General features: G+C 33.7%; 1 protein-coding gene across 1 annotated transcript; it reads right to left on the bottom strand.

Annotated features, from left to right (window-relative positions):
- Positions 1–6,469: 6,469 nt before the first annotated feature.
- Positions 6,470–12,732, bottom strand: LOC123890258 (rhomboid-like protein 15). Its single transcript, XM_045939826.1, has 13 exons — positions 12,463–12,732; positions 12,206–12,371; positions 11,233–11,536; positions 10,617–10,649; positions 10,226–10,317; positions 10,049–10,122; positions 9,564–9,658; positions 9,400–9,475; positions 8,369–8,547; positions 7,398–7,449; positions 7,246–7,302; positions 6,870–6,944; positions 6,470–6,758 (listed from the first exon to the last, which is right to left on the bottom strand). The coding sequence occupies exons 1-13, from the start codon at positions 12,502–12,504 to the stop codon at positions 6,753–6,755; spliced, it is 1,251 nt and encodes a 416-aa protein (XP_045795782.1). The 5' UTR covers positions 12,505–12,732; the 3' UTR covers positions 6,470–6,752.
- Between the last annotated feature and the right edge of the window lie 1,892 nt (positions 12,733–14,624).

Below are 14,624 nucleotides of genomic sequence, written 5' to 3'. Positions count from 1 at the left end.
ATTCAACTCTTATTTTTTATTGCAACTTGAAATAATTATAAACAAATATAATAGTATTTTGTTATTTAAAAGTTGATTTCTGCACCGTGACTTTAGTAAGTGACAGTGATGATAGCATGTGATATCCATGCGGAACTCCAATAAGAATGAGTCCAGGTATCCTCCATTTATGAAACTATCCATTTACCCAATTCTCTCCACCGATGAATGACACGTGGCACTTAATAATTTTGATGGATAGGATTAAAAATCTCAACTAAGGAAAGTAACAGGGAAACATTTCCAATCCATTTTTTGCTTCTTCTTCATCATTGAGACCCAAAAAAGAAAGAACAGTACAGACCCTGCCACTTCTTCTCCAAACAACCATCATCTCTTCCAAATCACTACCACACCACACCATCATTCTTCAACCTCCATACTAAAACTCCATAACCACCTTCATTACAAATTAGGAACAACCATAACCACCACTTCGTAAACATCATCACAATCATAACCTCACCAATCATCTCCACCAAACCTTAATCTTCCACATACAATTCATCATCCCAAACAACAACATCAATTTCACGAATCCGAACGGAAACAAAAGCAAGATTTTGCCGCCGTCGAATCCGAACGATCGCCACCGGAATCCGTAACCGCCGCCACTACCACAACCGTGTCACCACAACGCTACCACCGCTAACACCGCCAGAGCTTCGCCGGTAAAGGAGATCGCGCGAGACTTGGAAACAGGTTAAGCAAAATCAAGATTTGTTTCAAGATTTGTGGAGTTGCGTTTCCCCTTTTTAATTTTAGCAAAATCAAAATTTGTTTCAAGAACTTGTAAGGAGAATAGAGAAGAAAAAAAGCTTTTGTAACAACACAGTGGATAAGAGGTTAGGGAAATAGATAGGGCCGGTGGCAGGATTGGCGGTGGAACTGGCGGGGAAGAAGTTTTTCTTTTGATTTTTTTTTTATTTCTTTTGGAATTAATCTCAGCCATTAAAAAGTTTTTTTACACATGGCACACATCTAAGTCACTAATGTGCTAAATGGATGATACTATAAATGGAGGGAACCTGAACTCAATAAGAATTTGTTGAAAAAGTGGTTGTCCTTGAATAACATGCGTAATTAGATCTGTAATTAACTATTTCACTTGATGCACTTGTATTATTTGTACACTTGCCAATGACCAATCTAAACAAGGGCAAGGATAGAGATTAAGGAGAGAAGAGGGAAATAATATTATTGTACTATTTTTTTTCAAGGTCTATCTTTATATTGTAATATGAGTCATATTTATAGGACAATACATTGGCCTAGTGATAAGAGTCAATGACTAATTAACATGTACCATATGGATGTCTGTCGAGGATGTGCACTAATTCTTTTTCCAATGAGTCTTTTATAATAAGGTTTTAATCACGCATATTCTCGTTTGACATTCAAGGTAGTGTTATGTTGATTAGTCATTGGCCCATGTCATTAGGTCCATTATATTTTCTTATAAATAGGATCATAGTGCAATGTAAAGATGATGTTTTCTCTCCCCACCCCCCGTGATTCTTTTATACCCCCTAAATTTCCAATTTTACCCTTGCAAAAAACTTCGGTTTATAGAAACCGAAGCTTTTTTTGCCTTGAAAACCGAAATTTACTCTTAATTTGTACTAGAAAAAATTCGGTTTCTGCAAACCGAAGTTTTTTGCAAGGGCAAAATCAGAATATTGGGGGGTATAAAAGAATCACGGGGGTGGGGAGAGAAAACATCTGTAAAGATACACCTTGAACAAATCTATTATTTCTCTTCTTTTGGTCCATCTTTATCCTTGCTTTAGACTAGTTCCATAAGGTGCACATGTTAAAAAAATTATCAGTTCCAATATAATAAGAATTCAATGGTTAGCAAGGTAAATAAAATCAGACTGATTGGTGGAACTGGTGATCGGACCTATGTTTGGTTCGGTTAGCCCTGAAAACTGCAAAGCTACAGAACTAGAATATAATTCGGGAAAACTGGCGGGTTGAATTCATTTGACAGGCTTTTGCATTTTTTAAAGAAAAAAGAGAGAAAAAGAATAGTTTTGAGTAAAGTAAGTTGGTTGATCTTCATCCTTCACAATTCATATTCTTATAGTAGTAGAGAAATTAAAATAGAAACAGGGTGAGAGAAGACAATTTGGTTAAAGGGGTGAGAAAAATGGAGAATGGGGTTACAGAAAATGGGTGAGGCAGTGATGTGTGAGTTTTAAATTTCAATTGGAAAAATTGAGCATTGGACTTTTTTTTTTTGACGAAGAGCCTTGGACTCATACCATCTTTAATAAGTCCAAGTCCCAATTGTTCCAATATACCATCTTTTTTCTTTTTTTTTGACGAAGAGTCTTGGACTTTCCATATGTTTCTTTGAAGAAAATGTACGGTTAGTTATTTATATATCATTGATTGTGTGAAGTTCACTAATTTAGCTAATTATAACATCAAAGCCAATCTATGAAGACCAAAATCTAGCTTTATCAAATTGTGTTAAGATTCATGACATCAGAGTAAAGGGAGAGAAAAGTTTGAGAAATTTGTAATGGAACTAATAGAATTGATACAAATGAATGTGTCAAGTTACAAATAAGTGCAACATCTATCTTATATACTAACTAGCTAATGGGCCTATACTAACTAGCTAATGGGCCTAACTCTATATAGTTCAACAGCCTCCCGCAAGCTGGAAAATGGTCACAACACTTCCAGCTTGGGATCACTAATGCAAAAGTACATCAATATAAAGAAAATACAATGAAATTTGCCGGAATACATCGGCTAGAAAAACAACTCAAATACAACTAGTAGTGCTTAACCACCATAAGGAAGAAACACAACCCATCAAAGCCAACTAAGGGCAGAAGCAAATCAACAAAGCCAATTAAGGCACAAAGCTTAACCATCAAGAGCACTCAATCACTCAAGATAGAAGCGAAAAAGAGAATGTCAGAAGAGGTCCGATGTCTATAAAGTGAAGCATCAATACTCATGTTGTGCTAAAGGTAATTAGCTCATCTAAGGACCAATCAAATCAAGGAGAAAGATCAAGTAGAGAATATCAAAAGGGTCCGATGTCTATAAAGTGAAGCATCAATACTCAAGTTGTGCTAAAGGTAATTAACTCATCTAAGGACCAACAAATCAAGGAGAAAGATCAAGTAGTGTGGTTGATGGCTAGAGAGAAAAGCATCAATACCAATGTTGTGCTCAAGATGAGATAGCACATCAAAAAGAAAACCAACTAACCACTTGATAAAGCAAGCAAATTCAAGCTGCTCAAGAGATAACATAAAAGCAACAAAGCCAATATGGCTAAGCACCTGTCTAAAACAGGGCAACAGAGAGTAGATTAAAGAACTCAAACCAGTCTTCAATCTTCACAATAAAGAGATAAACCAGCAACAAGTAAATCCTCAAACAGAGGCTCTCAGAACAAATGTGAAGCCATCGTGTCTTCATGGGGGAAGACACAAACATCCAATAAACTCCAGCCAAACTATATTCTGCTGAAAGCATAGAGTATCAGTGGGATAAGACTCCCAAAATGAGCTTCTTTGAGTTGACTAATACCTTCTACAATGGCAGCAAATAAAGCATGAGCCAAATGTGTTTCTTCAATCTTCACACAAGGAATGAATCCAAAGAAGTAAAAGAACTAGTGACAGCACAATGCAACAACAACTCATCAGTTTATCAGTCTTCAATGAAACCAAGCATAACCAATTTACTACAAGTATTACCAATTAACACTTTTCATCAACAGTGAACTTTACCAGGCTTCTTATGAACATCCAAATCAAGTTCAACCAGTAACAATATAACCAAGGCATGAGATCCAAATTTATCTTCAAAAAATATGTTCTCAGTGATAAGCTAATAACATAGCACCATATTGAAACGATATGGCATGCCAAACAACCAAACTGAATAAACAATGCACCAAAGGAGATAGCCACAACAAATCTGATCGGGTGCAGAAAAACAAGCACAAGCTTCACAGTAGCAGAAAATTGAGTCTAAAAATAAACTGAATATGCCAAACCTTAGTGTAAGAGAAGCAGAATTTATGACGAAACACTTCGTTGCGGAAGTCGTGAAGTGAATCAACTATACTCCAAAGTAATCAATGAATTTTGACTTGAATCAAATACCAAAGCAATCATTCTCTGTCTTCAATGAAAAACTTTTCACAAACACCTTGGAAGCACTGAATTGGAGAAAGAACCAACGAGCCAAGAAATTGTACACTTCAACCACTTGTAAAGAATCGATCATATCACGAAGCACCGAATTACAGAGCGAAACCGATGATTCTCCGAAACGTTGAGAAGTAACATATAACATCACAAATTTGTGACTCTGTCACCATCAAGAATCACCAGTAGATGAATGAAAAATCACAAAGTGAAACTCAATACGAAATTCAGATCGGAAGTGGAAATGAAAGATTCAGTAAACTAAAATGCGATCGAGAAAAGAAAAAAAATGAAATTTCAAACCCTAGAATTTGGGGAAAAAGATGAGAACAAAAATCATAACCGTAATCACAATTCACAATTGCGAGAACAAGAACAAACTTAACAAGAGATTGAAAGATTCATAGACTATTCGATCAAGAAATCCAACAAGAAATTGGATCATGAATCGGAGAAGCTTCTGAATTTTGAGAGTAACAGAGAACCGCGAAAATTCCTAGGTAGAGAAAGAATCAGAGAAATCGAAGAAGAACAATGGAAGCGATCGGAATTCTAACTAACTCCGGTGAGATGAAGAGCGTCACCAATATCAATGGCGGCGACTAGGAGAAAGAGAAGAAGATCGAAACTGGAAAAATGAAAAGAATGAGAATGGAAGGAAAAATAAAATTCGAGAGTTGAATTTTCTCGTGAAAATTGAAGCGGAATTGTGTGCCTAAGGAGGAATCCACGGCTCTGATACCATGTTAAGATTCATGACATCAGAGTAAAGGGAGAGAAAAGTTTGAGAAATTTGTAATGGAACTAATAGAATTGATACAAATGAATGTGTCAAGTTACAAATAAGTGCAACATCTATCTTATATACTAACTAGCTAATGGGCCTATACTAACTAGCTAATGGGCCTAACTCTATATAGTTCAACAAATTGCAATATGTTGGAATCAGAAAAATCAAGGTGCACTTGACTACGATTTTGTCTTTTCCATTTCAATTAAGTGATTAGTTTCTTATGAAGCAAGAGAAGCTCTTAAAATAAAATAAAAAATCAGATTATCATATACTTCAAATATGGTTGAGATTTTGAATTGTCTACCATCAATCATCAACCATTAAACAATGAATTCAAACATTATAACAGCAGTTCAATTTTCCAGGTAACTACAATTCAATCTCACTGGAAAATTCAACCTTTGAACTGATGCTAGTAGTGGCACTAGAATAATGTTTTATTCATTCTTTTTTTTGAATGCTTGCACATGCATGTATATGTTCTGTTTGTGGGCGGCGATAGTATTGAGTATTTGTGTTTCTTTTATAAGGAATGGTGAATGATTAAGGTCATGATGTGTCGAATGTCTTGGACAACAATGATTTTTTACTAGAAAATAGCTACCAATTAGCTACAAACGCCGTCGTAGCTAATCCTAGATTTTCTTGTAGTGTATAGGGGGTAAAATCCAAAAAATTATAAAATAGGGGGTAAAATTACGGATTTTAAAATATGGGGGGTAAAATTCCGATTTCTTCAAAATAAGGGGTAAAACTGCATTTAAGCCTACATAGATTCTAGGAGTTCAGATTCTAGATATCACGTCTCGACTACAAATAAAAACTGCTAGTAAATGGCTCTAATGTTTCTCGATAAATGGACACTAAGCATCTCTACCGCAAGGCTCTTAAGAGTCTTTTCAAGCGTTGAAGTTTTGTGTTTGTCTACGCAAAAGTTCTTGTTACTTCCTCCGTCTCAAGATGAATATTACAATTTGACTATATTTACTATTCACAAAACCTACATATATTTTTCTACTAATATACAAAGACAAATAATAGTATATAAGATGTTGGATTTATCTCCCTGGGTATCTTTCAAATATCAACTTTTTATAATTTTTAATAATATGCGATTAAAGATATTAACGGTTAAAGTTGTGCATTGGTATTTGATATATGTGCAATAGTCAACTATGATTTTTGGGACGGAGAGAGTGCGTAATTTTTGTTTGCAATTGCTACAGTAAGCAATCTTGCGTCAGTTGCTACAGGAAAATAATTGGGAAATTTGAAAACATGATTTCAATAGAAAAAATTGGAGATTCAATTTCTACCAAAAATGGTAAATCTTCTACAAAACATGAGAGGAAGGGAGAAAGGGGCGTATGATTTACTTTGAGGTAGTGACAGGGGAGGAGTGTAGGCCCAAGTTAGGGGGCCAAAAATGCAATTTTGCCTATATAATACCATATTGAAGTGAGGAAAAGAATGGGTGTGAGGGAAACAGAATTCTTACAATTTGATCACAAACTTCTCTTTGCAAAACTCTTCAGTTAATCATATTCAACCTTGTTATACATCAGTACACTACGCTTATGTGGTTTACACATGTTCAATTATGTTCATCGGTGTTAGCATGACTATCATGTGTCACCAAACTGTTGCTGATGGAGTCTAAAGATTAAACAGAGTGATTGAACAAGCACGGCGGATATATACCCAATCAACGGTGTTCGGGAGAAAGCTTTCATGTCTCACCCCTGTAAAAGCAATAGACCAACAAACAAAACATTTTCAATAAAAAAGAACCGAGCAACAAATAGTTAAGCGAGTCGAATTACAAATAATTGAAAGAAAAAGTCAACTAGGACCTGCTGGCTCATGAGTATTTCCACTGCCACATTAAGATCACCATCAGCAGCCGCAAGCGCCACTTCCACTTGCGTCTGAAAGCAGCCAAAGACAAATGCTTAGAAAACAGAATTGAACTGTAGGTTTTAATCTACATTTGAAGAACATGCATAGGAATGATACCACAACAGTCGCTACATCCAAGTAACAAGTTTTACAAGTGATTTATGTGATAAAATATCTAGCTGTCAAATTATTTTCTCACGTATTGTTAGAAGGACCCACAAGGATATCAAACAACTATATCTTTACTTGATCTTTTACATGAGAAAAAACTTCTAGGATGTCCAAGCCATTTTTCTTGACAACTTAAAAGATATGGAAACTGATTTTTACCCTATCAAAGCCCATTGCTACAAGTTTCTTAATCTCTTCTTCTGAAGCAACTGCACCCTGCATTGATGGTGGAAACGATAATGAATATTACATATCAAGATCAAGATTAAATATAGAAAACAAGAAATTTTCAGCCACAGTAAGTACAAGACCTGATGATGTGGAACACCTGCTCCTGTTGTAGCTACATTAATGACTGGGTGCCTAAATTAAAATTAGAAAATAAGGTTAACATCATTTCAGAAATGAACACAAACTTGTGAATAATATGATAGAATGAGTAAACTACCCTGCTAAAGTATCGCAGTTTAACTTAAGCTTATGAATCCAAGCAGGAGATACTATGCTATAATGTCGGTGAACATACTTTGTTTAGTTCCCGAATGCCCATTTCCAATGATAATAACGGGGAGACTAATCAACATGTTTGTTAAACAGGTAACCTAAACCCAGTAAAATTCATGTTACTGGTATTGATGAATGAGTTTAACTTGAGCAAGCAAGCAACGGTCAACAATCAACCAAGTTACAACTTAATGAAACCTCTCATTGATATAACCGAATATCAACAACAATTATAGTATGAGCAACCCATTAATGGACATCCGATTATCATAAAGAACCAGTAGTCCAGTACCATGTATGTGTATTTCTTATTTCTTATTTTGTAGATGTGAAACTTACAAGTTAGTCATATATTATGCATAAATCTTAACGTCTAATGGTTATGGACATATAACTTGAATTATTTATGGATTAAGTTATTAGCTTATAGATAAAGTCGTGTTAATTATAGTATTTTGTAGATTAAAAGCTATATAGATATAGTCTGTACTTTTGAAAATATACTCTATATGCAACTTGAAAACAAATGCTTATTATCCATGGCAAACAAGAAACCAATCTGCAACCCAAGCTCATTTAACTGTTGGATTCAAGTTGAAATTGCCACTCCTAGAAGAAGAAAAAACACACTATCATACTATGTCTAATACTCTAAGCAGTAAAAGCATGTTCAAACTACAAAGGGAAAGATGAGTGTGGTCATCATACTGAAACTTTACCAGCAATAAAGCAGTTACCATAAGTTACCAATCATGCACGACAAAAGTACCCCTCATACCTTCCTTCGGTTGATCGTTGAGCAGTGCTCAGAATGGCTGAATCTGATGAATGATTGGGACTACTATCTTCCAAGAGTCTAGCTTGTAGATTTGAATCTGAGTTAAGACCGGAAGCAATTTGACCTTGAGGAGCACCAAGGGTCCTTCCCCTCCCAGGGAACCTACTGTCCTCAACTGACTGCAAGGTTTCACATAATACAATCAAATGTCTATAAATGGATGCCTCCAGCTTACAAAGTTGATTATTGACATTAATACATAATGGAAACCAGTTATTGCTAACAAACAGGGATATAGTTTGAGCTTTCAAAACTGCCTGTTATTGCTAACAAACAGGCACAACAAGATGCAAAGTCAGTTTATAAAAAGCTTGAAATAGATGGACCACATAACATTCAAGGGAAAAAGGAAAAAATTTGTTGTCACGTTTAATATTCTCACTCGCAAAATGAAATTTCTGTTGTCAGAAAAGCACCTAAAGTTATTACTACTTTTCTTATAGCAGTTGCTGATGTTACAGCCAAATAAACTATCGATGATTTGATGAATCTGAAAGAAAAAACTTTGAAGTGTGAAATTTTTTTTGTTGAAGATAAAAAGATTAATTCAAATATTAAAAAAAATCCCCAGGTCAAAAAATCCTAAAACTAACCAACTGCTTGGGTTTTTAGAAAATCTCCTGAAGAACTATTAATGCCATAACAAAAGGGAAACACAATTAGCTTGCCAAAGGAACGGCAGGAGTTAAATATAAAGTCAGACAGAGAGAAAAAGATCATGTAGAAAAGAGTTCCCTTTATACTTGCACAAGTTAGACCTATAGTAAACAGGTAATATACACAAAAATAACTATTCATTGCATTTGTTTTCACATATTGCATGTTATAATGAAGGTCAGACTAACGTACTTTTACAAAATTAACTCTACAGAAAGGGACTTGATCAAAAAATCACGTAAGATCAACAATTTCAGTGGATTTGTTCACATAATGAGTAAAGTCAACAAGCATGTGCAAGAGGAGTCACATACCTGAGGCTGAGCAGACACTTCCCTTCGAGACATCAATGATTGTAGGTTCCCCCAAATATTGCCGGAAAGTAATCCACTGCTCCACGAAAGTGTATGTTTAAAATATGATTGGTAGAGATAACCAGGGTCATCAGCAAGATTTAGTGTGAAAAATCACAACTTACCCAGAAGTTGAATTTTGGCTTGTATTAGTTGGGATATAGCCCGAAGGATTTCCACCAGTGCAAACAATAAATTTAGGACGTCTCACACATGATGACTGAAAGTCAAAAGGACGAACATATAAATTTACAAAAAGTATGTATAGTGTGCTTTTCCCATTTTAAAATAAAAGTAGTTACTAAGATATAATATAAAGTATTTTAAATACTCCAGTCAATCATAACTTGTTCAGTACATCAATTCATTTTGTGAGTTCAATTAGCCCCTAGAAAAGGGCAGATTACATTAACCGCTATAGTGGTTAATTGAATTAATGTGTGGTTAAATGTCTAACGATTCTTTAAAAACTACTGACAGTTTCAGTGGGTGGTTTGTCTTCCTGAAATTTTTTAAATAAGTTAACAGTTTGGTACTTAGTAACTAGAACTGTAAATTTTCCCATCTTGCTGCATTACCATAGCCGATTCAAGACAAGAAAGAGACTTACAAGCCAGGAGGAGGATTCAATTGAAGAATAAAAGGATGACCCAGGTATGAGGATATTAAACAAGCCATATGTATCTGAAACAACAAGCATTGCATTGTAATATCATATGTGGGTAGTTCAAGTCATTGTTAAAGATAGAAAACTAAAACGGGGGAACTAAAAAGAGAAAAATCTTACATGCAAACCCAGATACAATGCCAGAAAGGTGTCCAAGCAATGAGACATTTTCCATGAGGAGCTGGAATACTACCAACAAAAAAAATGCATACCTAAAACATAATATGCCCAATTATCATAAAAGTGATTTATGTACATAAAATATTATTAAAAACTATACAAAATAAATATAATTTTTTGTCTATAAATATAACAAAATTTGATTGTGCCTATTAAAATTGTATTTATTTATCATCCCCAAAAAAAAAATAACATATTCTTTTAGTCCTGAGTCCTGACATCCCTGCTGAGGGATTAAAAACACATAAAATTTAAATAGGAATTAAAACAGAAAAAAAAACATTATATTTTCATTAACCAAAGAACATATTTAACCCAAAAATATACTCACCACTTGGCCGGCACATTAAACAATCCAAACACACTGCAAAATAAATAGGAAAAAGTTAGTAAACCCTTGCAGATTCACCATTTGTAACCCTGCATATCTGTCAAATGTTTAAGTGTCTTTTCAGCCAAACAAGCAAATAAAATCATTGCAGAATGTACTGCTAAGCAAAATTATATCAATGTGAAAAAATTTCTATCACCATTCTATTCTCATTTTGGAGATAACACTCTCAAAAGGCTTAAAGGTGTTGCGTCCCTATAAAATTGGCAAATTTTGGTATTGATCCTATAAAACTTAAATCCACGTAGTCCCAAAAGCTTGTAAGGCCCTAAAGACACTACTTTCACATGAACTAAAAAAATAAAACTTATAGGGAACAAACTCAAAATTTGCCACTTTTCAATGATTAAAAGCATATTTTAGCCTTTCTCAAAATAATCATTTCTGATTACACTCTTTCATGATATTATTAACTCGGCATCTTGAACAGCTTCCAAAACGTGGTTTCTACCAAATTATCTTTAAAAAAACACGGTTATTATCAATATTAACATATTAAATTGCGTATTCCCAATAGTGGTGAATTCCCTGACAGCAGCAATATTAATTAGCCAACCTCCTCGATTGAACTCCACTCAGGCTTGTCTCTATAACAATCATTGAAAATAGAACTCCTGAGAACCCAATAGCACACTCATTCATGAGGTAATCATTCGTAAGAAAAGGATTGTGTGCCACCAGCAGTGCTATGAGAACATGGAATATGGCATTGCTCGTAGCCAACAGAATAGTGACATATAGCAAACGAACTGATCCCATGATCCTCTCCAACTCAGAGCCCAAAGGAACTAAAGCCATCATATTGAAAAGAACATGAAGCAGTGAACCATGGAAAAGAATGGAGGTATAAATCCTATAAACTGCAAGAGAAAAAAAATCATCACTAAATGGAAGCAAGTTCTACAAAATAACAGCAAGAGATTCAACAATAATTAGAAAAGATGTTTCTCCGATAAAACAACTCAAAATGTTTCCAAACATGGATTATTCATAACATTAGCAAGAACCCAACGCAACATGCACAAGATGACTGGATTTGGATTAGACTCGGTAAGTGCATTATGTAGTTACTCATCTAAACCATCCAATTTGAAATTGATGGCCAAAGATAGTATTAGTTGATTTTATCAGTACATAATTTGAACTATCCGATTTCCAATCAATGGTTGAGATTGAAAACAGCTTGCGACTGTGTGCTGTTTTTGCATTAAAAGTAAATTATAAATATGAATTTGGCCGATGAAATTCATGTACTATTACTTTTTCTTTCTTTTTTTCTTTTTTGAAGAAGCTAAATTAGCCGACTCGAATTGGCACCAGAGAGAATTCATGTACTATTACTAATGAACGACACGACGGAATAGGGAATGCTACAAAAATGCATTTGTTCAACAATAATTCATAAACCGCCACAATAATTCACTGCTCCAACATGTATAGAGCAATTAGATTATTAATATAAGCTTAATTATCGAGTAAATTAAGTATGAAAACCAAACGATAGAATGTAAATTAAGAAGAAAAAATACCTTGAAAGCGCGATACAACAGCAGAAGGCAAGAAGCATATCTCGATAAAGGAATCATATCCAACCAAAAGACAAACAAAGTAAATTGCTCCACAAACAACAACAATTGCAGAAGTGAGAAATGGAATACTTTCCCACCATTGATTCAACCTAGTAGGCAACCCTGCCTGTTCAATTACGCCATCATATCATATCAACAATCAGAACAAAGAAAATCTCTATCTAAATTTGGAGATGATGGATCGGGAATGAAATTACCTCAGAAACGATATTCGGTCTCATATTTCTTGGTCTTCGCATGCAATTTTGATTCAGTTTTTCTGAGTGGAATGAAATGAAATGCTGACCCACACTTGACTCCAGAAAAACGTAGAACACAACGCCCTTCTGCTTCTGTTTCACTCTTCAGTGAAGGATTGAAATCCCAAAGTGAGTTCAAATTAACTACTATAAGCTCATGTAAAAAACATTAAAAAAATAATAACTCATTTGGTATCTTCCTTTTACACGAATTACCTTTATCAATTTGCATAATTGATTGACCTCTCAGTTTATCTAACATTATAAATTTAATAATTTAATTTATTTTTCAGCTTATTACAAATAAATAAATTTTTATATATTATTTATAAGTTTGTTAAGTTATAAATTAAATTAGTTTATTCGTTATGAATGATCTAAAATAATTAAATTAGATATAACACAGCACGCTTGAAAAATATAATTTATAAGAGAAGTAAGTATTATTGTAAGAGAAGTTTTTTTTTTTTTACCCTATTATAACTTTAATATAAACGCTAACTAAGTGATTAAAAGTGTGTTTGGTAAGTCTAATAAACTAGTTTTGGTAAAAAACTTTTCTCGTAAGCTTATAACTTTTTTTGATATGTTATTTCAAGTAGCGTTTGAGCTTATAGCTTATAGTTTTTTACAGTTTTTTCCATTTTTAACCTTTAACTTAATTTTATTATTTTTTATAAAATAAAAAATTACCCACTAAAACAAAAACTACTCACTACATATAAATGTCCTTTTATGTCTTTTTATATTTATAAATTATTTAAAAAGTTAATTTTACCAAACATTTTAAATTTTAATTTCAATCAGCTAGTTTTTCAGTTATCAGTTATAAGCTAGCTTATAGTTTAATTTTACCAAATAAAGCCTAAGTTAATAAAACACTCTAAAAATAATCATTAAGGAGAATTCGATTTTTTAAATAAACAACTGTTTACCAAATTTTATGTACCTATCAAGAGAAACTAAAGGTTAACATAAAAACCGAGGTTTAAGGTAGAATTATTTTTAGAAAAAAAATTATCGTGTGCCCTAAAAGCACGTATATCAAGAAGATCAATGTAAAACTTCTATCTTAAAAATTATGAATTCAATTTTTATACATTTAAAGTTTGTTCTTTTCGATATAAAATTATACTTTTAGTTTTTTAACACGTACACATAGGATAAATCAATAGATTTAATCTAGTGGTAAGAAATTTGAGCAATATATTTTCTTTTTACCAGGATAAATCAGTAAATTTAATCTAGTGGTAAGAGATTTGAGCAATATATTTACTTTTTACCAAAGCCTAGGCAAGGGCCGGGGTTAGCCAAACAGTAGATATCCTAAGTTCGGTCCTCCATTACTCCATTATAAAAATATACTCCCTTCGGACACAAATATAAGAAAAAAAAAATTGTTTACGCGGTGTTTAAGAAATTTAGTTAAGTGTAGTTAACTTTCTTGATTTAATGCAAAACATGAGTTAAGTTTACTATATTACCCATTTTGAAAAGTGTAAAAGTCTAAAAGTGAAATAAATGCCTAAAATAAAATAGAATTAAATAAGGGTATATTAGGAATAGTAGTATTAATTATTTTAAAAGTAGTTAACTTTTGCTTATAATAGTGACCAAAATTTGGAGTGTTTTTTTGCTTATTTTTATGTCGTGCACTTAGTGTGCCCTTTCATTTTTTACTCAATGTTATTGTTAAGTGTTCACATCGGCAACTTTGCAAAGTCAAGCTCGTAGACTCTCCTACTCCTTAAGCCTGTAGGCTGATCTCAATATGGATGCGCGAGTGAAGGAATGACGGGACTCCTCCTCTTTCCCAGGGACTTTCTTCCTCTATCAAAATCAGGGGGATAAAGAAGGCATGGGCTACCGCTAAACCTTTCCTTAACTTCAATAGTTTGGCATGCTTCGACACCTCCAATGCTTTGTCCAATGGGGAAAAAAATTAGTGTAAGATCTTCTTTATAAATTGTTGAATATGATGAAGAGCTCTTATCGGCTTGAGGCTTATTTTCAAGCTAAGTAGAAATTTCTTAAGAGAAGAAAGTCGCATAGAAAGGATTTGGAACTACTATATTATTCCATAATTCCAAAAGGTTTCTTTATAACTACTACTCCCTCCG

Source organism: Trifolium pratense, linkage group LG6 (genome assembly GCF_020283565.1).
Source record: "Trifolium pratense cultivar HEN17-A07 linkage group LG6, ARS_RC_1.1, whole genome shotgun sequence".
NCBI classification, from domain to species: Eukaryota; Viridiplantae; Streptophyta; class Magnoliopsida; order Fabales; family Fabaceae; genus Trifolium; species Trifolium pratense.
The sequence above is the reverse complement of the archived record's forward strand: the minus strand, read 5'-3'. Positions and strand labels throughout refer to the sequence as shown.